This window comes from Hyperoodon ampullatus (genome assembly GCF_949752795.1).
Source record: "Hyperoodon ampullatus genome assembly, chromosome: 8".
Lineage (NCBI taxonomy): Eukaryota > Metazoa > Chordata > Mammalia > Artiodactyla > Ziphiidae > Hyperoodon > Hyperoodon ampullatus.
Window position 1 is genome coordinate 440692 of NC_136921.1, and position 27888 is coordinate 468579.

Genomic DNA, 27888 nt, shown 5'->3' on the forward strand with positions numbered 1-27888 from the left:
TTGTTTAGTTCCCACAGGGCATTGGCGCCCAAGCAGGCCTAGAGGGTGAAACTTCTGTTCCAGAGGAAGAGCCTTAAGCCTCTAGAAAGTAACCCACAGCACTCTAACCACTTATCTTTCTTGTGAGCTTGGGGACCAACTTGTGACGCCACGACACAGCTGAGGGCCAAGGCTGTCCACCAAGGTGCGGCCGGGAATCCTGCCCAGGCCCGTGGCAGTGACACACCCTCTCTGGTCCACTGCACGTCCCCTTCAAAATGCCACATAGGATGTACTTCTCATCTCCGGACAGGATGTTGAAGTTTTATCGTTTCCTGAAAGGATGCATTCTCAAATGTTTGTTCCAAAAAATACTTTATTCATTAAACAATATATCCATAATCTATAACATGATCCAAAAATACAGATATACATCTTTACATTATTTAATAAAAAGATTTACAATATTATCTTTCCTTTACAAAGAGAACATCAATAATAATTCCTTGAAAATACAATGTAACATTCATGTTAAAGCTGCATCATTTTGGATGAGATGTGGTATGTTGAACACCACAAATACACACTAGGAAGGAACTTCACAGAACTCTCTCCTGAACGAGAACATTTTTCTTAGATGTCCCATTTTAAAATTCCTCTCGACACAGGTAATGAAGACCAACCACTGTTCACTAAAACTTGAGGAAAGCCTGAAACCTTCCACGCTCTGACAAGTGTCCCAGCCCCGCACCGGGGCAGGCCCTGGCTGTGGCCACACGGGGAAGCTGCTCTTCAGACAGCGTTATTGCTCGAAGCAGTCCTCGCCAAGGGCTGCCAGCGACGGGTCAGGAGGCAGGACTGACACACAGCCGGCCGCTGTCCCCACACACCCCTGCAACTCCCTCACACCCACCCCGTCACTGCTGCCTGGGGCTGCGTCCGGCGTCTGCTGCCCTGGGCAGATGGGAAGCCACCCGGCTCACGTGGCCCTGCCAGCACCAGGTTCACGTCCACCTGCTCGGGGGCCCAGCCTGCAGTGGGGACAGTCACACAGGCCTCGGTGTATGCGTCCCAGCCACGAGCCCCACGAGCTTGGCCACAGAGGCAGGGGGCTCAGTTTAACACCTGCTTTTATTGGTGCAGCATGTGTTCTCCTGCAGGAAAACGAGAGGATGTTTCTCCAACTGCTGACAGATAAGACAGCACTGGAAACAAGGGAACGACTCTGCTTCTCCTCTGCACGAGAAACCTCTTCCCTCACAAGTAAACCCCATGGCCACAGAGGGCTGGCACTCTCGCTCGCTCAGAAATACTGCGACGGCCCAGGGCAGCCTCCACCTCAGCGAGGGTCGAGCGGGGCTCCAGAGCAGCCTCCAGCATCAGCCCCAGAGCCCGGCAAGCATCCCGGTGAAGGCGGCGGGCCTTAGACAACAGTGTGAGCGGCGTGGGCTCCAGCCGACCCCTCGGGCCAGGACATTCCCAACCACATGGCCACCAAGTGTCTTCTGTCACAGGCAGCACTGGCGTTCGGGGAGGCCAAACAATGCTCCAGGGACTCTTTCTACTCATGTTTTCCGTTTTCTCCTAAGCTACGTGCATATTATTTTGGTGATATTATTGTAACCAGCAAAAAGTAAACACTAGAAACGTATAAGCACAGAAACTTTAAAAAAAAAAAAAAAGGGTCCACACGTGGGATGTTACACAGTGACAAGCAGGATGGTACCATCAGACTTTAAACAAAAGCTTAGGACAGAGAAGTCGGTCATCCTTCCTGAGAAACGACCGCGGCCTCAGGAAACCAGGTGAGAATCCCAACTCAGTCAGCCAGCAACCCACATCCACAAACACCATCGCTTTCCCGCAATAACAGCGGGTGTGAAGTGTTCACAGATGCAGTGCAAATATTAAATTAGCTTCTAAAGAATCACAAGCTTATTGTACTTACCTATCTTCTCCACAAAAACTGGTAAGAGTGAAGAAAAAATTTTTTCCTCATTTATTCCCCACAATCCTTAAACACCTGTGTTAAAAACCTAAGTTATTAAATACCAACGCCCCTGGGTTTCTAGCCAATGCTGAGACTGAGGGTGCTGACAGCACTCGTCCGGACACGGCCCCCCTTCTCTGGGGCAGCAGAAGGGCATCGGTTCCAGAAAGCCATGTGGCTACGGGATCCTCCAGGGACAAGCTGCAGCAGCGGCCGACCCCCTACCCCACCCCCAGCCCAAGACTGGACAGGCCACACGTGCTGAACCGACCTGCCCACAGTCATCTGGGATCAAGTGCCACTCTGTCAACTCCCTCCAGAAAGGACAGTCGGACACGGGGCGCAGGCGAAGCCCCACTGGGAAGCTCAGACGCAGACCCCAGCCAGAGCCCGCTTTCGTCTGCTGAATATTAACTAACTCTGCGGGGAGTGGCCCCATCTAGGACACAGCCTCACAGGGTCCCTTCTGCTTTCTTTCCTCTCCTTGGTGAATATCAGAAAATAGGAGGGGCATCTACAGTAACAAGGCCTCAGGAGGAAGCGGGTGTATCATTCCAGACGGCCTTCCTTCTAGAGAAAACAAGGTTCTTCGAAATTGGGAATCTCAGCCCCACGTCTGTCTCATGGACTTTTGGCCTGAAGACAGAAGCAGGTTTCTCCTTCCGTAAATGCACGCCGGAGGCTCTCAAGTCCGAGGACACCTGCAGAAGTCACGCTTTATGGACCATCATCACACACGGGATCAACACACCAAAGGTATGCAATCTCCCCCAACTATTACCAAAAAGACGGTTCAAAGTCGGTTTGGTGAATGCTGTTTAAAGAGAAAGGACACTCTAGTTTCCTAGCTTCATCCAGAACTGCTATTGTGGCACAAGAAATTCACAAATCACATCACATGTCTCCTCGATCTAAGCTGCTCATCTGCTGTACAAATAAACAGGTTTCAAATCGGCCCCTAGCAGCCTGGACTCACTTCATATTCACACAGACCACTATCTTCATGCTACCACAACAATTCATCTTCACAGTAAAAACGCCAGGAATTCCCAGGGAAACAGAACATCAGCCCGTCTGCTGGGCCGTCTCTTATCGTTCACTAATGGAGAGCCGTTTACTCCAGAAAGTAAACCCCTCATGGAGGGAAGCGGGAGTCCAGACGAAAAGGCAGTGCACAGCGAAGCTGAGACCCCTGCCTGCCGCGGGGAGAGCCGGCCCTTCCCAGGCTCGTCACCAGGCTCCACATGCACCGCTCTCAGTGAGGGTCAGAGGTGCCTGAAGTGGTGCCGGGCTCTCGGGGAGCAGCCCCGGGAAACCACAGACAGATGACCACGGCTCACACCTCCAGCTGCAAAGCGATGGCAGTGTACCAGGCACATACGCCCCTCGAAGTCCTGGGGCCACTCGCTGTGACCGCCATGTTTGGGGCCAGGGGTCTGTACGAAAAGTCATGAGAATGTAGTCACTGTGGTAAGTCCCCTAGGGTCACTCCTCTGGGCAACAGGGCTCAGGTGGCTTCTTGTTTGTTTTAGGAAATATCCAGAATTACAACTGGCCATTGAGTTATTAAATATCATTGGAAACAAGGTAGTTTTAAAATGAAGATAAAAGATTGCGACGTGAATGAAGGGACGTATTAACGTGCTCTTCGGGTCCGGGCGTCCGCCTCTTCCTACTTCTTCCTTCTCCTTTCCTGAACACACCGGGGACAGAACCTGTGATGAGAAAGGCACAGTGAGGGGCCCTGTGCACGTGGGCGGCCAGACCCCGTTTCCAGGATGGCTGGGCGCTGCCGAAACGGCACCAGGACAGAGACCCACAAACGCAGAGTGCGCAGCCTTCCCATGGGGGAAAACCCCCCACGTGGGCCATTCCATCCAGCATGTCTGTTCTGAGGTCGGTGGATAAGATATGGGTCAGCGAGCAGCATAGTGTTTACACACGAGCATTCCTCTGGATCAAGTTCATGGGTCCTCTCTGCGCGATGACAGCGCCACTGGGACCAAACTGGAGGTGAGCAGTCGGGCGGGGCCCCTTAACCGGGCAGGAGCAGACCCCCGCCCGCCCCGTGGGGCTGAGCGGGCCCTGGTGACCCTGGGCGAGCAGGTTCCAGAGCCAGAGACACAGGGGGCTGCTCTTGGTCCCTCCTGGGCTCTGGCAGCCCCATAACAGAAGGGAGGCAGCTGATCCCGTGTGATGCAGCTGCCCCGGCCCCGGCCACCAGCACCTGGTCCAGGCCAGCGAGTGAGCCCGGCCCTGCCGGGCCCTGGGGTGGAGGGCAACGCTGCACCAGCGAGCACAGCGTGCAGACTCCCAGACACGGGCTCAGGTCTCAGACCTAGGCGGGAAGCAGCCTGCTCTCTGCCATCTCCCAGGGGAGCCCAGGGAAGCCGGGAGTTAAACAGCGGGTGGGCTGGGGCCGCGCCCTGGCTTCCCGGCCCGGCTCTGCATGTCCCGCCCTGTTCCCAGCAAGTGGTGGGCAGACCCTCCCCTCCCAGAAGGAAATGATTTTCCAGTGCCTACTAGACTCTTAAACCCAGAAGTCCCACAAGCAACTCGAACCCACCATGTCCAATTCAAACTCAAACTGCCCTCCCCGCCTCCTGTTCCCAGGACTTCACTTCAGCGCAGGTCAGCAAAACCAGATTTCTATGCACACTAAAGCTGCTGCTGCCCACTGAACACAGGACAGAATAGACGGCGCCATGACCCACGGCACGTCTTCTCGATGGAACGGAAAGCCCGCGGCACTGAGGGTGCCTGGCCTGCGCCCGGCCAAGGCCTGGTAATGTTCTTCGTCTTTCGTCAGAGCTCCCTGGGGAAGGACTCCTCGTTCTCTGTGTGCATCTGTAATCATCTCTGCCTCACTCAAGAGTCAGAATGGCCATGGTTTGGGGGAACAAGAAGTGCAGGTCACCCTTGATCAAGGCAGGGGTTGGAGCGCCGACTCTTTGCACAGTTGAAAATCACATATAACTTATAGTCGGCTGGCCACACCCGTGGTTCCTCCATACCCGCAGACCCAGCCCATTGGGATTCACGGAGCACGGTAGTATTTACCATTGAAAAATATCCGCATCTAAGCAGTTCAAACCCATGTTGCTCACGGGTCCCTACATTATGCAAACGTAATAAAAGCCACGACCCCGCGTGAGGTGGGTGGGTGTCCCCTGCAGCTCGGCCCCGGGGACCATGACCAGCGGCAGCAGGCAGGCCCTCGGCCCAGCTGCTCACCCAGTTCTCCAGGAAAGCGGGCGCCCATACTGACCATTTTCCTTTGGGCTTCGTGGTCAGGTCCACACAGGCGAAGTGAAACCACTCGATGGGGCACTGAAAGGCGAAGGAGGAGGTGGTCAGCCCCGCGCTCCGGGTGCCACCTGCCCCGAGGGCACCACCTGCCCCAAGGGCGCCACCCGCCCAGAGGGCGCCACCCCAGGCCCCAGCAAGGCCCCACTCACGTCTGGGTTGTCACAGCCGATCATCTCCCCGTAGGACACCTGGTGGCACAGGCAGTAGGTGGGCTCGTTCGGGTCCACGGGCATGTCCAGCACGTCAGAGGGATGCACCGACAGGATGGTATCGGTGAACTCGGACCTGCGGGGAAATGACAGCGGTGAGCGGGGGAGTGGGGGGGATGAGCTGCCCCGGATGGCGCCAGACAAGGCCGTGCACGAAGGCGTGGGAGGGTGTCGGGGGGAGACGCTCACCACTCAGTGTCCAGACCAGTCCCCCCGGGGACAGGAACCGTGCCCGGCCCCGGCCCCCCGCCCGATGGTGCCTGCTCCCCAAGCTCCTCCCCCAGCCTGGATCAGCACCCCCAGCCTCCCGCGGCATCTCCCCGGCTGGGGCAGGCACACGTCACCACCACCAGTGGACACCTGGCAACATCCGAGAACCCACCTGAGCCCATCCAGGCAGCCCAGGTGTCTGAGCAGCCCTGACTCCGCCAGCTCGCCCTGCACCTCCCCCACAAGAAGGGCCACCGCCTTGCCGCGAAAGCCACAGGAGCCCCTGCCCACCTCGCCCTGCCCTGGCCCTAACCCCCGGGAGCCCACCACCACCCACCCAGCTGCCCACTGTCAGCAGGGCCGCCCTCACCTGCCCACGCCAGGGAAGCGACCTGTCACCCTGCACCCCCCAGCTGCCCTCTGGGCTCCACCCACAGCCCAGCCAGACCCCTGCACTGTCCACACTGCCCTCCGATCCGCTGCCTGTAGCTCTGCAGCTGCACACAGGGGAGGGCTCGTGGAATCGACTCTCATGCGTTTCGTTATTTAAAACAAAAACCGCGAGCTCAGGCTGGTGTAGACAGACAGCACGTTCCCACCAGTACAGAAAGAAAACCCTCCCTCCCCCACCCCCAAAATAAAAAGTACAGGCGCAGATTCAAATGCGTACTTGCTAACCAAACACAGCAAGTCACACGAGGGACACGGCAAAGGGAAAGCTAAGACACGGCGGCCGCCGGGCGATCTGAATATACTGACCGGGGTGAAACGAAGAAAATCTGGTCCCCAAAGGGATTCACTGCTCACGTGCTCCCTGTGCACCAGGGTCTAGAAACACGCTGTGCCTTTGCGACCTGCCTCCCGGCCCAGCGAGGCGCCCCGGCCACACACCGTCCCTGACACAAGTACGCTTGGTGCCCGTGCAGCTGCCACCCAGGGCCCTCCCTGTGTGGGCTCTGCTCTCCGTCTCTGGGGACGTCATGGAAAAGCGTCCCGGCCCCTGTGCTTTCAAACTGCTTCAGGCACAGCCGCGAGCAGGCCTTCGGGCTGGGGCGCTGTGTCACCGCCCGCGGGGCAGGGTCCTGTCCTGCCACCAGGGGCCTCCCTCCCAGGCGCCCCCCGGGAAATCAGTGCAAAGCCCCGCGGCAGCCACCCACCAGCGGACTCGAGCCTCTCCTGCGGTGCTTCCCGCCTCCGGCACAGACCTCGCCTCACCTGCTCCGTGCGTTCTGCTTGAGGCTCGACCACGCTGCACAGTTCCAGCTGCCGCGCAACCTGCGTCCGTCACCCCGGGTTCAAGGGCACTGGCCGGGTGCGTGGCAGTAGGAGAGGCTGCAGGGCTTGTGGGGACCCCCACAGCGAGGACACCCCCAGCCAGCAAGCAGGCCTGGGACCCCGCACCACCGCCCCTCCAGTCTGACCTGGAGCGGGCTCCGGGGTGGGAGGGTAGAGGGAAGCGGCCGGGAGGTCACGGGGGCTGAGCCCACCCCTGGGGCAGAGGCCAGGGCGATCCCCCAGGCAGCAGTGCTGCCCCTCGCTCCGGACCCCGGGACGTGGTGGGCACCCTTCACCAGCCACTCCAGGGAGCCCCCCATGCTTCGCCCCCCACGCGCGTCCCAGGCGCTTCAGGACACGCCCCCCGACAGGCACGGCTACTCATCCTCAGGAGGAATGGCCCTGCGTCCGCACACAGATCCTGCCTGGCTCACGGGCCGTACAGACGGCAAGGACGCACCCGAGGTCTGGCGCTCGCCATTCGGGTGGCCCCCCTGCCTGGCCCCGCAGGGTTACAGGACCTTCCTCTGACTCTGGAACCGCAGCATCACCCCAAGGCAGGCCGTGAAGCCACAGCGCCAGCAGACGGAGGACACTGGCCCGCACCCGGCCCGCGGGTGTCCTGTCCACTCCAGACACCGCCCTGGCCCCGTCCTGCCCCAACGGCCCCCGGGGACAGGGTGCCCCTGGTCACACGGCAGAGCAGGCCTTCAGGGCAGGCCTCAGCACCCCCGGCCCCCTCTGTCTGTAAACTGGGGCAGTCACAGCACCTCTGCCCAGGGTGGCCGTGGAGAGGAAACAGTTCACGTGGAAGCGCCAGGTCCAGCCCGACTTACCGAGGGCTCTGCCAGCGTCACCACCCGACTACCCCTTCTCACCTGCCACCGCTGCGGCCAGCGCTACGAACAGCAGCCAGCGACACGCACGCCAGCCCCCTCCGTGAGGGGAAAGCTACGGGCCCGGCCGGCTCCAGCGCATCCGCAGAGACACGGTGAGACACCCGGGTCATGCCCGAGGTCTGAGACACGGCCAGGCACGCACCCGTCGGGGAGGCTCCCGCTGCACCAGGGAGCCAGGGTCTTGCCCCTCCAAGGGGACTGACGGAGAGGAAGGGACCCAGGAGAACACCTGCTCGTCCCCAGAGGAGGCCGGCATGCCTCCGGGCCCTGAGCAGGAAGGAGTAGAAAGGCGCGGAACACTGCTGCCACCACGTGGAAGACAAACCCGACAGACTGCTGAGGTCATACTTCAAAGACACTGGACAGCTGTGGAGTGACACAGGCCAGATGCCCTAGGGCTGAGGAAGGGGCAGCAGCCGAGGGAGCAGGCCATCCATCTCCCGTGCTCAGCCGAGGCCCGGAGGCCCACTGGGGACCACACCGACTCTGCAGGACCCTGCACACACCGCCGTGACCCTACAGTCCATTTACTGACCCTGGGGCCAGAGGCTGCAGAGTGACATCCTTGGTCTCTGAGCAGCCAGCCTCCTCCTCCAGACCTCCGCAGGAAGGCCTCCGCAGGAAGGAAAGCCAAGCACTGCCCACAGATAGCCATTGGGGCAGCAAAACAGACGCTCTGGCTTCTCCGTCAGGAGCCGGGAGGCCTCTTGCCACCTTCGCCACCCCGCCCCAAGCCTGCTCCATCTGCCTGGACCAAAGAAGGGCAAGCCATTCTGGGGGAGCGCAGGAACTTCCCTCTCCACGTGCCTCCAAGGCCAGACAACGAGACAAGTGCATGACGTGAAAAAGCAGGAGTGGTAACCAGAGGAAAGTGGACAGACAGAAGCAGATGCAGAGACGACCCAGATGTTAAAATTAGCAGAGAAGGGCTTTAGACACACATTATGAAGAAAAGGTAAATAAGAGAGATGAAAATATGGAGATTTTTCAAAAAGGAACTAAAATCCGTAAAAAAGGAATCAAATGGGTGTTCCAGAATGAAGACTACAGCACGCGGACTTACAGTTGACCCTTGACCAAGGCGGTTTGAAGTGCGTGAGCCCCACTTACACACAGGTTTTCTTCAGCGAGTACATGGTACAGCACTACACGACCCGTGGTTGGATGAACCCTCGGATGTGGCTGACTGTAAGGTGATACATGGACTTCCAACTGCACGGAGGGCTGGCGCCCCAAGCCCCACATTGTTCAAGGGTCACCTGTAACGTTTATGGTCTCATCCATCTGCAACAGACACAGCCTAACTGTTCCCACACAGTCAACAAACATCCCCATAAGGCAGATGCTTTCAATCATCTCTGACACAGGTCTCATGGCCCAGCATTAAATGTCCTGCCAGATCTACAAAACCGGCTTCAGTTAGAACACACACAGGTCGATGCATTCCCCAGAATCACCCTGCAGAGCAAACAAGAAGGAGATGCACTGTCTAAATGCTCAACAAAGAGGCTCTCACAAGGGTTCACATCTCATCAGCAACATCCAGACTCTGGAGAATGCTACAAGCCAAACAGCGCAGGTCCTTCAAGAAGGAAAATTATGAAGAAAAGAAAGGGATGGAGAAAAACTTACACATTAAAGAAACTTTACCTAAGAAAAGACCCTGACGAAATAACAGGTACTGAACTGCCCTCCTACTATGAACAAGTAGAAAACTGGACAAGATACCTGAAGTAGGAGTTTCCAGACACTACACAGAAGGCAGCACAGGACAGTGATCCTGAGAAGGTAAACAAGCCAGGTGAGACCTACGACCTTCTCAGCTTTCTGCCTGGAGGCACTTTCCACATGCCAGTCCTTAGAGAGGAGCAAAGCCTGCATGTCTAGAAGGAGGGAAAAACCAAAGCTCAGGGAGGGTGAGGCTGCTGGAACTTGGGGGCAGGGTGCTGGAAAGGAGGAAGCTAGAGAGAGTGCACTCCGGAAATCTGCAAACAGATCCATTTGAGTTTTTAGCTAAAGATTAAGCTGCCTCTGCACAGAGTGACAATCCACAAGGCCAGGCAGAGAATACCAGGGACCCGTGAGCTGAACAATTCCCAGAGCTCACACGCAGCCTGGGCAACATTCAAGTTCCAACCAGCCAGAATGGAGAGACCTCATCAAACACCAAATACATTCAGAGGAGAACCCAGAAGGGTCACACCTTAGCAGGAGGGTTTAACCAACCCTAGAGTAAAGGCTACTCTAACCTAGAGGTTGGCAAAATACAGCCTGCAGTTGGCTGCCTTTTCTACAAATAAAGTGTTAATGAAACACAGTCACATCATTCATCTACATATTTTCTGTGGATGCTTTCAATATTAAACAGCAGAGTTGAGTGGTCACAACAGAGACAATATGGCCTACAAGCCTAAAATATTTACTATCTGGCATATTAAGAAAAAGGTTTTTTTTAACCAACGTTAAAAATGTGCCTACAAAGGATCAAGCTGCTCCATAGGTGATTAAACTAGTGACAAAAATTTAAATGAATTTTTTAAATTCAACACCCACTAAACAAAGACAACAAAATCCTGATATTCAACCACAAAACACTGACACTGTCTTAACAATGAGTCAAAAATTACTAGATGGGGGCTTCCCTGGTGTTGCAGTCATTAAGAATCTGCCTGCCAATGCAGGGGACACAGATTCGAGCCGTGGTCCGGGAAGATCCCACATGCCACGGAGCAACTAAGCATGTGCGCCACAACTACTGAGTCTGTGCTCTAGAACCCGCAAGCCACAACTACTGAAGCCCACATGCCTAGTGCCCGTGCTCTGCAACAAGAGAAGCCACCGCAATGAGAAGCCTATGTACCACAACAAAGAGTAGCCCCCGCTCGCAGCAACTAGAGAAAGCCCACACACAGCAACAAAGACCCAATGCAGCCAAAAATAAAATAAATTAAATAAATTAAAAATGTTTTAAAATGCTATATGGACTTCCCTGGTGGCACAGTGGTTAAGAATCCACCTGCCAATGCAGGGGACACGGCTTCAAGCCCTGGTCCGGGAAGATCCCACATGCTGCAGAGCAACTAAGCCCATATGCCACAACTACTGAGCCCGTGCACCACAACTACTGAAGCTCGTGCGCCTAGAGCCCATGCTCCACAACAAGAGAAGCCACCACAATGAGAAGCCCGTGCACCGCAACAAAGAGTAGCCCCCGCTCGCCGCAACCAGAGAAATCCCGTGTGCAGCAACGAAGACCCAGTGCAGCCAAAAATAAATTAATTTAAAATAAAATTACTAGACATGTGAAGGAGGGGGAAAATGTGATTTACAACCAGAGAAAAAGCAGTCAACAGAAACAGACCTGCCAAACTCATCAGAATGTATGCATTAAATATATACTGTTCTTTGTATATCAATCGTACCTTAATAAAGCGGCTTTAAAAAAAAAAAAAAGAAATAGACCTAGAAATGACACAGAATCAGAAGAGGAAGTTTTTTAAAAAGCTGTTGTAAAATGATATATTCAAAGATATAAAGGAAAATATATGTGTAATAACAGAAATGGCAGGTATATAAAAAAAGAAACAGAATTTCCTGATAAGAAATTTCTTAAATCAAAGATTCACTAAAGGAGACTAAGATTAAATAAGACAACAAGGAAGAAAAGACTTGAAGATAAAGTAATAGAAACTATCCAAATGGAAGCGTAGAAAGAAAATTTCTGACAAAATAATAAGCAGAGCCAGTGATCTGTAGGAAAATATCAAGCTAACACACATATATGATTGGAGTCCCATAAAAAGGACAAAAGAGAGCAGAAAAAAAATTTTGAAACACTGGCTGAAAAATTACAAATTTGATGCAAACTATAAACTAACAGTTCCCAGAAGCTCAATGAGCTCCAAACAGAAAACACACAAAAAACACATGAGGACACATCATAATTAAGTTGTTAAAAATCAAGTTGCTGTGGACTTCCCTGGTGGAGCAGTGGTTGAGAATCCGCCTGCCAATGCAGGGGACACGGATTCGAGCCCTGGTCCAGGAAGATCCCACACGCCATGGAGCAACTAAGCCCTGCGCCACAACTACTGAGCCTGCGCTCTGGAGCCCGCGAGCTGCAACTACTGAGCCTGCGTGCTGCAACTACTGAAGCCCGTGCGCCTAGAGCCCACGCTCCACAACAAGAGAAGCCACCACAGTAAGAAGCTGCGCACCGCAACGAAGAGCAGCCCCCGCTCGCCACAACTAGAGAAAGCCCGTGTGCAGCAATGAAGACCCAACACAGCCAAAAATAAATAAAACAAATAAATTTTTTTAAAAATCAAGTTGCTAAATGGAAACCTTAGAAGCAGCAAAAATAAATAAAGCCACACAGAAGAACAAAGATAAGAATTACCACGAATTTCTCATCAGAATCAATGCAAGATGGAAAACAACAGGACATCTTTAGTGATGAAAGAAAAAAAGGAAGTCAACCTAAAACTTTATATCCAACAAGAATATCCTTCAAAGATGGAAATGAAATAAAGGTATTTTCAAAGAAACAAAACAAGAAAATTTGTAAAATAAATAGCTAGTGGGAAGCAGCCGCATAGCACAGGGAGATCAGCTTGGTGCTTTGTGACCACCTAGAGGGGTAGGATAGGGAGGGTGGAACGGAGGGAGATGCAAGAGGGAAGAGATATGGGAACATATGTATATGTATAACTGATTCACTTTGTTATAAAGCAGAAACTAACACACCATTGTAAAGCAATTATACTCCAATAAACATGTAAAAAAAAAACAAAACAAAACAGAAAATTCATCACCATTAGCAAACCTGCACTGTAAAAAATGTTAAAGAAAGTTCTTCAGGGGGCTTCCCTGGTGGCGCAGTGATTAAGAATCCGCCTGCCAATGAAGGGGACACGGGTTCAAGTCCTGGTCCGGGAAGATCCCACATGCCGCGGAGTTAACTATGCCCGTGTGCCACAACTACTGAGCCTGCGCTCTAGAGCCCGCGAGCTACAACTACTGAGCCTGTGTGCCACAACTCCTGAAGCCCGTGTGCCTAGAGCCTGTGCTCCGCAACAAGAGAAGTCACAACAATGAGACGCCCACACACCACAATGAAGAGTAGCCCCCGCTCGCCACAGCTAGAGAAAGCCCGTGCACATCAACAAAGACCCAACACAGTCAAAAATAAATAAATAAGTAAATCAATTAATTAATTAAATAAATTTTTTTTTTTAAAAAAAGAAAGTTCTTCAGGCAGAAGAGAAGTGATACCAGATGGAAATCTGCATTTACATATAATGAAGGGCATTGGAAATGGTAAATATATGGACTAACTATAAAACTTTTTCTCATATTTTAAAATGTGTTTAAGATAAGCAATGACTTAGACCTAAAACAATAACAACAATATATTCAGAGACTTATGTCATATGTAGAAGTAAAATTTTTGATAATAGCACAAAGGACAGGAGGCAGAAAACAAAAGAATACCCATGTAGGCTCTTACATTAAACATGAAATAGTATAATATTATTTGAAATTCTATGTGATAAGTTAATGAAACAGGGTGTACACACTGGAATAGTCCTTAAAATGGAATACTGAGGAAATTCCCTGGTGGTCCAATGGTTAGGACACAGCACTTTCACTGCTGGGGACCTGGTTAGATCAGGGAACTAAGATCCCACAAGCCATGCTGCACAGCCAAAAACCAAACAAACAAAAAAACAAAAAAATAAAAAATAAATAAAATGAAAACTAAGACTTCTTTGAGATACCATTGACACCCACTAAAAAAAAAAAGGAATACTGAAAAAATACATGATTAATTCAAAAGAACACAGGAAAAGAACACATGGGACAAGGCGACAACTAATAGCAAGATAGTAAATTTAAGTCCAACCATATCACTAATTACATTAAATCTGAATAGTCTAAATAGTGCAATGAAAAGAAGGAAATTTTCAGCCTAGATAAAAAAGCAACACTCAATTATTTGCTGCTTTCAAGAAACTCACTCTAAATACAAAAACACAAATGTGGTGAAAGTAAAAGAATGAAAAAGGGAAAAAACACACCATGTAAAAACTCACTGTAAGACACCCGGAATGGCTATAGTAATATCAGACAAAACAGACTTCAAAACAAAGAATATTATGAAGGACAACAAAATAAGTAATGATAAAGGAGTCAATTATTTTTAAAAAACCTAAATGTGTATGTACTTCCAAATAACAGAGCTTCAAAATATATGAAGCAGAAACTCACAGAGCAGGAGGAGAAATAGACAAATCCATGTCTAGAGTTGGTGATCTCAACACTCTTCTCTCAGTAATTTATACAAGTAAACAGAGTATCTGTCAGGATACATAAAACTTGAACAGTGCTGTCAACCAAGTTATATAATTGACATCTACCCAACAACAGTAAGATACACATTGTTTTCAAGTATATATGGAACATTCAGAAAATAGACCATAAACCATAACCCAAAACTTAATCACTTTCAGATGACTTCAATTACAGAAGTTCTCTGATCACAGCAAAATTAAATTAGAAATTGAAATTAGAAAGTTACCTGGAAAATCTCAAATTATTTGGAAGCTGAGAAACATACTTCTACATAAGCTACGGGTCAAAGAAAAATCACAAAAGAAAATTTTAAATATTTTGAATGGAATAAAAATAAGAACATAACATATCAAAATTTGTGTGATGCAGCTAAAACAGTAATTAGAAGAAAGTTTATAGCTTTAAATATTTATATTAGAAAAGAAGGGAAGTATGAAAATCAATGATCTAAGCTACTTCCACATTAAAAAGCTAGAAAAAGAAAAGCAAAGTAAATCCAGGCTAAGTAGAAGGACAGAAAGAATACAGATATTAGCAGAAATAAGTGCAATAGAAGACAAACAGTAGAGAAAAAAATTAAAATCAATGAAACCAAAGGCTAGTTTTCTGAAAAGATCAAGGCAAAATGAGAGAAGACATAAATCATCAATTTCAGGTCTAAAAGAGTGAGCATCAGTACAGAACCTACAACATCAGAAGAATAATAAAGTAATATTATGAATAACTTGATGTCAATAAATGTGACAACTTATATGAAACAACAAATTCCTTGAAAGATGTAGATTACCAAAACTGACTCAAGAAGAAATAGAAAGGTTGACTAGTTCTATAACTTTTTGTTGTTGTTGTTGCAGTACGCGGGCCTCTCACCACTGTGGCCTCTCCCACCGCAGAGCACAGGCTCCGGGCGTGCAGGCTCAGCGGCCAGGGCTCACGGGCCCAGCCGCTCCATGGCATGTGGGATCTTCCCGGACCGGGGCATGAACCCGCGTCCCCTGCATCGGCAGGCGGACTCTCAACCACTGCGCCACCAGGGAAGCCCTAGTTCTATAACTTTAAAGAAGTTGAATACAGCATCAAACTGTATACTTAAAATGAGAACATTTTATTGTTATGTAAATTATTCCTTAATGAAGTTAATCTAAAAGGTTTAAAAAAAAGAAAGCAACAAGACTAAACTATAGGGTCCAGGAGTGCACGTGTTAGGGACAAAACTACAAAGAAAGAATGGAAGTGAACACCCTGTCTGTCTGGGTCGTGTGTATCTGGGGCTGAGGAAGTGGTGATTCTGACGGGGCACAGGGAAGGGCCCCCCAGGGAGCGTTAGTCACAGACCACGCAATAATTACAAGGATGTGCCTCTTACAGTAATTCGTTAAACTACACGTTTGTTGTGTGGTCTTCTGCATCTGTGCATTACTTTACAATACAAAGACACTATTTGGTTGTTTTTTTTTAAAGATAAAAGTTTAAACACCAGGTTTAAGAACCAAAACTTTTCTTTTGTCGAAAACTAACTCTTCTGAGCTCTCTCCATAACTGTCAAAATCATCTCTACAGAAGCCACTTGGCATTTTAGCATCTTCTATGAAGCAATGTTACACTATCTTGGAGGATGAAGCATCACATTCATATTCTATGAAGCTATCTTGGGGGGTAGGGGGTAGCAAGTGAGAGAGTGCTTTAAATGAAATATTCTGAAGTTCAAGTTAAATGACGTGGATATTTAATAAATGCAGTCACACAATTTAAAAATGAATACATCTAAAACATGTATTTATATATAAAATGATCAACAGATGTGGATTCAACTACTAGGAAATGGCTTAGCTTGAACCGCACCAAACATCACCGTGTCTCTTAAGAGGCAGGGCACGCAGTGGCTAAGAGAATGGGTTCTGGAGTCAGACCGCCTGGTGCAAACCCAGGAGCTCTGAAGCCTCGGTCTCCACAACTGCAACACTGCTCCCTCAAGTTGCTGTGAGGACCAACTGACCCGACACGGGCAAAGCAGGAAGAGCTGCAGCACACCCGGCACGGGTAAAGCACAAAGAGCAACAGCACACCTCGCACAGGTAAGCACTTCCTCAGCCTTAGCAGTCACCAGTGTTTCCATCCTGAGCAAATACCAATGGTGTTCTTCAGGGAAAAAGAGAAAAAAGCACCTCTCACCCTCCTTTATGCTTCTTCTTCTTTGGGGTGTCTTCTTCTGAAGTCCTCCTGCCACGACCCCGGGAGCCCCTCTTTTCTTTCTGACCTCGACCTTCTGAAACAATAAAGACCGCAACTTTGTTCACAGATTTCACTGAAGCAGGACAAGATTTACCCAAATATGATATTTACCATAATGTGCCTAATATACTTATCAGACAAAATTCTTCAAAACTCCATAGTTAACAATAACAAAATGAAGAAAAATTAACCGACTTGCTTTTTAGCCCCCGTCCTCCAGAGCTTTCGAAGTCGCTGCCCTCCATCTTGTCCTTCAGGTCCGCCTCGAAGCGAGCCAGGTCCGCATCAAGCCTCCGGATGTGCTTATCCACCTACACAGAAGGATGCTCACACACTCCGTTCGAAACTCAGAGCAAAACGCCTCAGGGTCACAAATGCTCCTGATGTCAAGCAGAAAGCACTGTCTGGCCCTTAAATTGAGTCTAGAAGTAACAACACTCTGCTAGAACAAGGCCTGCTATTTCCAGCTTGATGCAAGGGTCTTTTTTCCCCATCAACAGAATAAATCCTACTCAGGGAAAACACCTTGAAGGCAGGCAACAATGAGAAACAGAGCCATAAGATGCAATGAAGTAAAGGGCCGAGGACCTTGGATACTAGGTCCTGACGTAAAATGTGAAGAGCTATAGGTTCATCAACAGAAAATGACTGTTGAAGACGGAGTTCAGGATGGAGCTGGAAGGAAGGACCGCACAGGACAACTGCCCGTGACAGAGGGGATGCTCCTGTAGCTACAAGGACGTCACGAGACACAGCACCAGCTGGCTGGTGACAGCCGCCCAACACCGTCCATCACGGCCCCCGACTGGAAATGAACCACAGTCCTAAGCTTCATTACACGTCAGAGAGAAAACGGACTATCTTAAGGACGTTGATCACACCTAACTCCTTGGAAGACAGGCTGATTACTCAAAGGATTTAGCACTTTGGAGCATCAAAGTCCCAAACATAAGCATTAAGCTCCCCTCCTAGAGGATTCTTTCTCAAACACAACTGATTTCAGGCTTTAAAAAAATCACTGTTTGTTTTATTGGGGGAGGCAAGGACGGGAGCCTCGCTACACGACCTCATGTGCGTCGCAGAACGGCTTTGTGCCACCTTGCAAACCCCGAGAGAAGCGGAATTGAGAGGAAACTGGACAAAACCAATTCTAGGACTTTACCTAAAGCTGACAAAAACAAGCATTAAAAGCATTAAAAGCATATATAAAGCATATATAAATGAACAAGCAAAACGGGCACAGGACACAAGACCGCAGTAATGGTCCCAGGACGAGGACTCCTCCAATGTGCACTTTCTCTAGCAGCATCACTCTATCGCAGCCCGGCCTCCACCTCGACGCCCTGTTTCTGAGCAGCCTCCCCCTCGCTGCGTGAAAGGGAGGAGCGTGTCCGCGGGGAGGCCCCCGCCCCCGGGGAGGCCCCCCCACCCCTGCCGCCTCCTCACCATCTCGTAGGTCTGCATGGCCAGCTGCACCTTGTCGTCACTGTACTCCCTGCACTTGCTGTAGGCGCTCTGGATCTTCTGCAGGTGCTCCACGCGCTGACCCGGAGACAGAGTCTTCACCGTGGAGATATACTCTGCAGCCAGGATGTCGATCTCGGCTTTCTTGTCTGATAGAGTAATGGGCGAAAAGCCAGGACACGCTCACCAGACTGGCAACCAATAAAGCCTGACAACGCCAAGTGCCAGCAAAGAAGTGGCTGGCGCAAACTGGCCGCCGGTGGCGGGCACAGCCTTCCCAAACACTTTGGATCAGGGAGACAAGCAGACACCCCGACCAGGGCAGTGCGCCCACGACAGTCCCAACGTATGACGTTGCCCCAGCAAGGGTTCATCGTGCCCTCTTGGACTCTCAAGTTTGAAGAGTCCATTTATTATTGTTTGAATAATAAATGATGTGCTCGTCTTACCTATGACCCGGCAGGCTACTCTCAGGTACATACCCTAAAGATTTAGAGGCCAGGGTACACATGGGAAAACATTCATAACTGCAGATAATAGAAAACAACCCAAACGTACAATCTACAGTAAAACAGATAAATAAGCTGTGGTCCATTCACACAACAGAACGCTACCCAGCAACAAAAAAAACGTAACAACATCGGTTAATCCCACAAAAGGTGACACTGGGAGAGAAAAGCAAGACACAAAGAAAAACACACTGTATGATTCCATTGATGTTAAAGGCAAAGACAGACGCAGCTCTTAACTCTTTGGTTTAGAGAGATGAGAAAACCATTCTTGCAGGTGAAAACTCAGGGTGTACCTCTTGGGGAAGGGGGGCCTGCTCATGAGGATCACACAGGCCCCCAGGCACTAGAGGTTCCATTTCTCCATCTGGGGAGAGGTTCTCCAGGTGCTATTTGCTAAGCAATCTACAAATGTTTATGCTTATTTCTGAATACAAATGCTTTATCTCACCATAAAAGAAATCTCTGTATTCATTAGTCAGGAAGCTGTTCCTTAGTGAAAAACCACAGCTATTCCATCTTGCAAAACATGTGCCCAGCACAATGAGTGAAAAAGTGCCCATACCCAAGCACATTACCATGAAATGTAAAACCTCAGGGATAAAGAGAAAAGCCTAAAAGCTTCTAAATAGGAAAGGGAAAAAAAGATCACATATTCAAAGGATGAGAAACCCAAATGACATCAGACTTCTCAACAGCAACACAGAAGCTGGGAGACAATGCAGCAACGCCTGCCACATTCTGGGGGAAATGCCTGTCAATCTGGAATTCTATACCCAGCCAAACCATTCACTGCTGCATTTTCAGACATGCAATGGTATAAGAAATTTACCCTGCCGTAAATTTCTTTCTGGAAGCTCCAGAGAAAAGGCTCCTCTGAAACAAACGGGCAAATCAAGAAGCAGTATGTTTACAGCCTAGGAAACAGGGCTCCACGCTGAAGAGGAGCAAAGGGAGAGCCTAGGAAGACCTAGGGCAAGGCGCGCGTGGCAGGCCCGGAAACAGTCGGCCCGGACGGGACCACAGGACAGAGGCTCCAGGAGAGAGGTCTCCATGGAGAGCACACACAGAACTGGCAGGTAACCTGGTGCAGCAGGCACACTGAAAACGAGGAAAACAAAACCAACAAGCAAAGCAATTAAGAACTCCAAGAAGGGCTTCCCTGGTGGCGCAGTGGTTGAGAGTCCGCCTGCCGATGCGGGGGACACGAGTTCGTGCCCCGGTCCGGGAGGATCCCACATGCCGCGGAGCGGCTGGGCCCGTGAGCCATGGCCGCTGGGCCTGTGCGTCCGGAGCCTGTGCTCCGCAAGGGGAGAGGCCACAACAGTGAGAGGCTCGCGTACAGGAAAAAAAAAAAAAAAAAAAGAACTCCAAGAAAAAGACAGTTACTCCAAACAGGGCATGTGAGCATAGCATATGATAAACTACCGAACCAGCAGCCCAGGAAAGAAACAGCATCACTGGACAGCACAGCATCGCCACAGTTCAAATTCTAGTCCATTACACCCAGGAGACACAGGGAGGGAGCTGTGTGCGCATGAACCGAGCAGGGCACAACTGGAGACGTAAATCTTCACTTTTTGTAATAACTGAATAGATAAAGTCTAAAACCAAAAGGAAATAAAGTAAGAAACAGCAGCAAAAATGAACTGTTTAAGGCTTCCCTGGTGGCACAGTGGTTGAGAGTCCGCCTGCCGATGCAGGGGACACGGGTTCGTGCCCCGGTCCGGGAAGATCCCACATGCCGCGGAGCAGCTGGGCCCGTGAGCCATGGCCGCTGAGCCTGCGCGTCCAGAGCCTGTGCTCCGCAACGGGAGAGGCCACAACAGTGAGAGGCCCGCGTACCACAAAAAAAAAAAAAAAAAAAAGAACTGTTTAGAAATAGGGAGTTAAATACCAAAAGATCTAAAAGGACTAACTGTTTAAACTACGTACACATAGTTTGAAAATAGAAAATCTTTTAAAGGAAAGAAAAGGTGACAAATATTTTGACTGCAGAAGGGGATGACGATTATAAAGATGTGACATGGAGACATAAGGGACTAAGTTTACTTTAAAGACTCAGCACTAGGGGCTTCCCTGGTGGTGCAGTGGTTAAGAATCCACCTGCCAGTGCAGGGGACAGGGGTTCGAGCCCTGGTCCAGGAAGATCCCACACGCCACGGAGCAACAAAGCCCATGTGCCACAACTACTGAGCCTGCGCTCTAGAGCCTGTGAGCCACGACTACTGAGCCAACAAGCCACAACTACTGAAGCCCGCATGCTGCAGCTACTGAAGCCCGTGTGCCTAGAGCCCATGCTCCACAACAAGAGAAGCCACCGCAATGAGAAGCCCGCGCACCGCAACGAAGAGCAGCCCCTGCTCTCCACAACTAGAGGGAAGCCCGCGCGCAGCAACGAAGACCCAACACAGCCAAAAATAAATAAATTAAAAAAAAAAAAAGACTCAGCACTCTCTCTGACACACTACCCAACACCTGCGGCCCAGGCTGGACAGCAGCCCCACTGCCCCAGTTCCCTGGAAGACCAGTGCGCCACCCCCAGGATCCCGGTGCTCCGATCCTGGACTTGGGGAGCTGCTCCCCACACCCTGGCTGTTCTGAAAGGTCTGAACCCACCTTCTGTCCTCTGGTCCAGCTCTCGCATCAGCTGGAAGTTCCTCTGAAGCTCACAGGGTAGGTTCTCGATACCTGAAACACAGACACATGCTTCTCAACAGCAGGACAAAAACCCGCCTTCCAAGCTTCATACTTCAAGGCTACAAACAATAAGCCCACTCTGGCTTCTGTTTCTGTTAGGGTTTGGAGAGAAGAATCAAGGCATCTTTTTTCAGGGACGCGAGCCTAACATTGAAGACAGTGGGGAATCCAGCCCTCCCCTATTTCACACTGGTATCGCTGACGCGCTTCAGAACTTGTCAAAAACTCAAGAAGTTAGAGGCGAACAGAGGGCAGAGGGAGGAAGATGCCTGTGCGACTCTCCCACCGCAGACTCCAGGCCACTCCTCCCCTGCAGACGCCCCATCACAGAGAACAAGCCCAAACCCCAGGGTCCTCCTTGCTCTCCCCCTACTCTACTCTGAACTCAGGGCATTGGGCGGTGCCCATCAGGGCTGTGCGGGAGAACTTTATGCCAAGACAGAGCTTCCCGACACAGCACGCACTGGCCACACGGGGCTACTGAACACCTGAAATGGGGCCAATACAACTGAGGGACTGAACTTCTCATTTTACTTGAGTTTATATAAAATCAAACAGACCATGCGGGACAGCACAGGTAAGGGCCCTGCCCCACACTGCTCTCCTGTCTGCATGGCCAGGCTCCTGGTCCAGGCCAAGCTCCCCACCTGCCCGCAGCCAGGACGGGCCCCCTCCACAGATGACCGCTCTAAGAGTTCTGTCTAATTGTAAAAAGCTGCTGCTTAAGCTCCAGTGCTTCCCAGCTCATGCAGAGAGTGGCACAGATCCTCCACCCACGGCCTCCAGGCCCACTACGTCCTCCCCGTGGGCTCCCCTGCTGTCCTACCAGGGCTCTCAAGACAGTGCCACCCCTGCACTCTCAGACCTGCTGGGCTCTTCATGACCTTTAAACTTCTGTGAACTTTTAAAAACTCTCTCTCTCCCATTTGAGAGCCAGTTCCAGGAAAACAGGGATCATGTCTGCTTTCTTGGCACACAACAGGTGCTCAGGGAGTGAGCAGGGGCCTCCGTCCGCAAGCCTTCACATGGGTGTCCCTCGCAGGACAGGACTCGTGTTCCTCAGACCCTCCTCCTGGGGCCCCCTGGGCAGGCACTGGGTCAGAGGAGGGCAAGCCACAGCACCCTGAACAGGCACCTGGGTGTAGGTCTCTCCAGTGACGATGGTGGGGAAGCCCCTCCCTCCACGGTGCTCTCCGGCCCAGGACGCTGTGCTCAGGCTGGGCCATGCCTGGGAGACCCCCTTGGGGAGGTCTGGGTCCCCACTGCCTTCCCCGGAGCCGGGGTTCACTCCCTATTCTCAGCAACCTCGGGTGGGGGGGTCTGGGCGCCCAGGCCCGGATGACTGAAAATCCCCAGTGCAGCACAGGGCTCCAGAGCTACCAGGCAAAATCCCCACCAGCCTGCATCCCCAGGCTATGCCCCCGCCAGGGCCAGACTGGACTCAAACGTGGGATCGCCACTCTCCAGTGAGTGACCTTGACAAGCTACTTAGCCTCTGATGCAGCATCACCCCCGCTGTGAAATGCGGCAAATAACCACCTGCTCAGGAGTCCTCCAGAGGGTGCAACCTGTGGGACGCCTCGAGACGTTGGCCCACTGTGATGACCACTGCCTTGAACACCCTACCTACACGTCTAAGTAGCGCCCCCAACCCCCTGCGCAAAGACAAGTGCCCTCAGAGACCCTCCGCACCATCATGCCTTGCAGATGCACGAACTGAGGTTTGGAAGCGACTCCCAGGCCACAGCACAAGCAGGCACAGAACCCAGAACCCTCAGGCCCTGGGCCCCCCAAACCCGGCCCAGAGTCCCAGGGGACTGAGACTCAGACCACCTTAGTGGGTCACCGCGGTGGGGGCGGGTCCGGGAATGAGCGGGACGGGACTCGGAGGGGCGGGGCCTAGACAGAGAGGGCGGGGCCTGGGTGGAGAGGGCGGGCCCGACGACGAAGTTGGCGGGGCCTAGTGAATGAGGGGCGGGGCCCAGCCAAGGAAGACGGGTCCTAGGGAGGTGAGAGTGGGGCCTATGGGCGAAAGTGGGCGGGGCTGAGCCTGGGAGGGTGGAGCCTAGCCGCGCTGGCCCCGCCCAGCACCCGCTGGCCCCGCCCCGCCATGACGCACCTGGAATTGGCGCGGCCGTGACGGCGGGAGCCCGCGCCGCACCCCCCCGCGCCCCTCCCTCGTGGGCCCTCCCGCCCCGCGCGTGCCTCAGCCGTTCCCGCCGCCTCCAGGCCGTCCCGCCGCCCCCACGTGCCCCGGGGTCGGCACTCGGAGCCTAGTGCGCGCGGGGGGGGGCGCGGCGGGGGCGACCCGGCCAGGGCGGTGGGCCTAGGGGGCGCGTGGGGCGCTTACTGTCCAGGTAGTGCTCCAAGTACATGGCGGTCGCCATCTTCGTCCGCGGCCGCGCTCTGGGTCTGCGCGGGCGGTGGCCCCGCGAGAGGCGGAGGCGGGGCCGGCGTGGTCACTATTAATGAGCCCCGCGCGCTGATTGGTCGCCTGCCGGGGCGGGGCGCCGTCTGAACCCGCCCCACAGCTTCCGGTCGGGGCCGCGCGAGGTGTCGCGCGGGAGCTGGGCGGTCCCGGCGGGGCGGGCGGAGCAGGTGTAGGGTCGCAGGGAGGTGGAACGCGTCCCGACCCCTAGGAGGCGCGGCCTCCGGGGCCCCGCGGACCCAGACTCCTGCGATTCCGGGGGTCGGCGGGGGCAGTCGTTCATCACTGAAAATGCACGTTTAAAGGTACACCTTCCTCCGTGAACTCATCACTAAACCCCAGGCAGATATTTAAGAGTGGAAACACGTTCATTGTTTTGCCAATTTTATCTTCATTGTAGAAATTCAAACTGTACAGGAATTTACAGTTTCCCAACCTCCCGAAGTTACAGGACTGTGATTATCTTGCTCACCTTTCAATCTAAATGATAGCAGTTTCGGTGCAACCTTTCTGGCCCCATTTATAAGCTTGATGTGAAAATGCACACACGCGCGCTCGCGTACATAATTGCACACTACCCACCTTTTTATTGTTTTAAGTAGATAAGTGTTTTTTTAATAGACTTTAGAGCAGTTTTTGGTTTTCAGAAAAATCGAGAAGGAAATATAGAGTTCTTATACACCCCCTCCACACATACACACGGTCTCCTTTATTATAAACATTTTCCATGGGTGGGGTACAATTATTAAAATTGATGAAGCAATACTGATACATTATTATTAACTAAAGTCCATGGTTTACATTACGAATCATTCTGTGTTGTACAATTACGTTAAGTATCCACCATTACGGTATCATACAGAATAGCTGCACTGCCCTAAAATTCGTCTGCTTCTATTCATCCCTCTCCCTGCCCCGAACCCCTGGCAAATACTGATCTTTTCACTGTCTCCAGTTCTGCATTTTCCAGAATGTCATATAGTTGAAATCATACAGTATATAGCCCTTTCAGATTGGCTTCTTTCACTTAGTAATAGGCATTTTAAGTTTCCTCCATTCCTTTTCGTGGCTGGATGGCTCATTTCTTCTTAATGCTAAAGAATATTTCATTGTCTATATGTTCCCCAATTTATCCATTCACCTATTATTTAGTTACCTATTTTTGGCCATGCCGCACAGCACACGGGATCTTAGGTCCCCACCCAGGGATTGAACCCGCGCCCCCTGCAGTGGAAGCACAGAGTCTTAACCACTGGACCACCAGGGAAGTCCCTCCATTAACCTACTGAAGACATGTTGGTTGCATCCAAGTTTTGTCAATTATGAATAAAGCTGCTATAATCATTCGTGTTTTGGTTTTCGTGTGGACATTTTTTAAAACTCCTTTGGGTAAATACCAAGAACTGTAAATGCTGGGTCACACTGTAAGATTATGTTTAGTTTTGTAAGAAAGTGCCAAACTGGGACTTGCCTGGTGACGCAGTGGTTAAGAATCCGCCTGCCAATGCAGGGGACACGGGCTCGAGCCCTGGTCCGGGAAGATCCCACATGCCGCGGAGCAACTAAGCCCCTGCACCACAACTACTGAGCCTGCGCTCTAGGACCCGCGAGCCACAACTACTGCAGCCTGCTCGCCTAGAGCCCATGATCCGGAACAAGAGAAGTCACTGCAATGAGAAGCCCGTGCACCACAACGAAGAGGAGCCCCCGCTCGCCACAACTAGAGAAAGCCCGCGTGCAGCAACGAAGACCCAATGCAGCCAAAAATAAAAATTAATTTTTTTTTAAAAGAAAGAACCCACCAAACTGTCTTCCAGGATGAGCTGTACTATTTTGCATTTCCACCAGCAATGAATGAGAGTTCCTGTTGCTCCACATCCTTGCCAGCATTTCGTGTTGTCAGTGCTTTGGATTTTGGCCATGCTAATAGACGTGTAGAGGTATCTCATTTTATTTCCAATTCCCTAATGACAAATGATGTTGGGCACCTTTTCACATGCATATTTTCTACCTGTACATCTCTTTGGTGAGGTGTCTGTTCAGATCTTTTGCCCAGTTTTTAAACTGAGCTGTTGGTTTTCTTAATTGGTGTCACACTATCCACTTTTCTACCATTTACATTTTTAACTTAATACTCTTCGCAAATTCTGGCCATGTTTTACTCAATTTTATGTCATTCTGTTTATTAGATATATTTCACAGTGTTAGTGTACCATACTTTAACAGACTCCTAATAGATGAACAATATTTTGACTGTTCCCAGTCTTTCATTACCATAAATAGTGCTCTGGTGAACATTTGTTCATACACCTGTATGTATCTGTTCCAGTTATCTACTGCTGCATAATAAAATACCTGAAAACTTTGTGGTTTAAAAGAAGCATTTTATTAGAGCTCACAATTTTTGTTGGTCAGGCATTCCAGCAAGGCTCAGTTAGATGATTTTTCTGTTCTGTGTGATACGGTAGAGATCACTGGTGTGGCTGGAAGGCTGCATTCAACTGGTACCAGGGACCAGAGCACCTACACATTGCCTCTCCAGCCCAGTTGTGCTTCTTATGTGGCTGCTCAGGGCTTCTGGAGATTTCCAGGAGGCACTGGTGGAAGCTGCCAGACTCTTGTGACCTCACCTTGGTCATCCCAGGACATCACCTCACCACATTCTATTGGTTGAGTCTGGGGCCAACCCACTCGAGGGGCGGGGAAAGTAGACCCCCACCTCTCAATGGGAGGAGTAGTGCAGTTGTGGCCATCTTAATCTACCACATGGTCTTATTCTTTTTTTTTTTTTAATATTCATTTATTTATTTGGCTGCACCGGTTGGCTGCAACCTGCGGCATGCAGGTTCTTTGTTGCAGCGTGCGGGATCTAGTTTCCTGACCAGGGATGAACCCGGGCCCCCTGCATTGGGAGCGTGGAGTCTTAACCACTGCACCACCAGGAAAGTCCCATCTTATTAGTTCTTCAAGATAGATTCTTAGAAATTGTATTGCTGGCTCAAAGGGCGTGTTCTAAGTGCTGATATTTCTAAATGCATTGCCCGAGGGGAAGGTTATACTGACACTCCATTGAGTATGTTTCTACTTTTGTTAACCCTAGATTTCACCAGGCTTTATTATCTTTGCTTTACATGATAGGGGGAAAAAACAAAAAACAAAAAACCTCTATGTTTTGTGTTTCTTTGATTTCAAGTGAGGCTAAACAGATTTTCACACATTTGTTGGCTGTTTGTAGTTCTTCTATCATTTTATGTCCTTTACTGTTATCTATGGGGAAATGGGTCTTCATGCCTTTCATCTAAAAAAAAAATTCTTTATTATGAAGGGTAGTGGTCTTCCTGTATCATATAATGAAAATAAGTCCCCCCAGATAGTGATGAATTCTCTTACAAAGACCATTTTAGAAACTGCAAAAATGAGAGACGATTCCCTATTGTCGACTGAAAAAAAACGCACAACCTAAAAGTTGAGAATTCAGCTTTATTTGTCAGACTTTCTGAGCGACTGCTCTGAGGAGGTAAGAGAGGAGCCAGGATCTATGAGAGTCTTTGCAACACAAACCGCACAGTCGGAACATCAAGAGTCTGTTAATTAAAGAAAACAGACACTGCAAGTTAATGGAGTTAACACTTTTCTATGTATGGGAAAATTCAAGAGTCTGGGCTCACTGAAATCATTCCTCTAATGTGCACCTTAACTATCTAGGGCCAGGATCCTGCTTTTCTCCCTCCTGAATCCCCTCAGGGTGCACCGTCAGGGTGCACTGTCTGCAGTAGCTGCCGGCTTGATGGCTGCAACATCCTTTGTTTACTGATACAGCAGAGAGTATTTTTCATCCATGCTTTTTCTTTCAGTATGTTGCAATACTTTAGATAAATCTTTGATAACAAATTTCAACCTTGGGACTACTGACAGTTTGGGACCAATAAGCCTTTGCTGGGGTGGCGCCTCTCCTGTGCTTGTAGGATGGCCAGCAACATCCCTGGCCTCCCCCACTAGATGCTCTTAGACCCCACCCCAAGCTGTGACAGTCAAAATGTCCCCCAGTCAAGAGCCAGTGCTTTGGGGGAAGGCTAAGCTACTCTAACAAAGAAACCCAACCAAAATCCACTAGCACAGAAGGAATTTTCTTTCTTATCTAACAGTCCAGGGGCCAGGCAGCCATGCTCCGCGGGGTTACTCAGGGACCCAGATTCCTTCCAGCGTGGCGACTGCCCCCAAAGGGCCTCGCCATTGTCTTCGTGGTCAAGGGTGGATTGCAAGAAGGTGGGGGGGTTGGGGGAGAGTGAGAGTGCTCCGTCCACCGTCTGAAGGAGCACACACCACTGCT

General features: G+C 50.8%; 1 protein-coding gene across 1 annotated transcript; it reads right to left on the minus strand.

The window, feature by feature from the left end:
* Window positions 1-3626: 3626 nt before the first annotated feature.
* On the minus strand, window positions 3627-23551 carry ING5 (inhibitor of growth family member 5). The gene is given in 8 exon segments (XM_079709591.1): window positions 3627-3684; window positions 5238-5299; window positions 5428-5563; window positions 16398-16489; window positions 16631-16768; window positions 17904-18070; window positions 21050-21121; window positions 23481-23551. Coding segments are annotated over 8 exon segments (747 nt in total). The 5' UTR covers window positions 23518-23551; the 3' UTR covers window positions 3627-3641.
* Between the last annotated feature and the right edge of the window lie 4337 nt (window positions 23552-27888).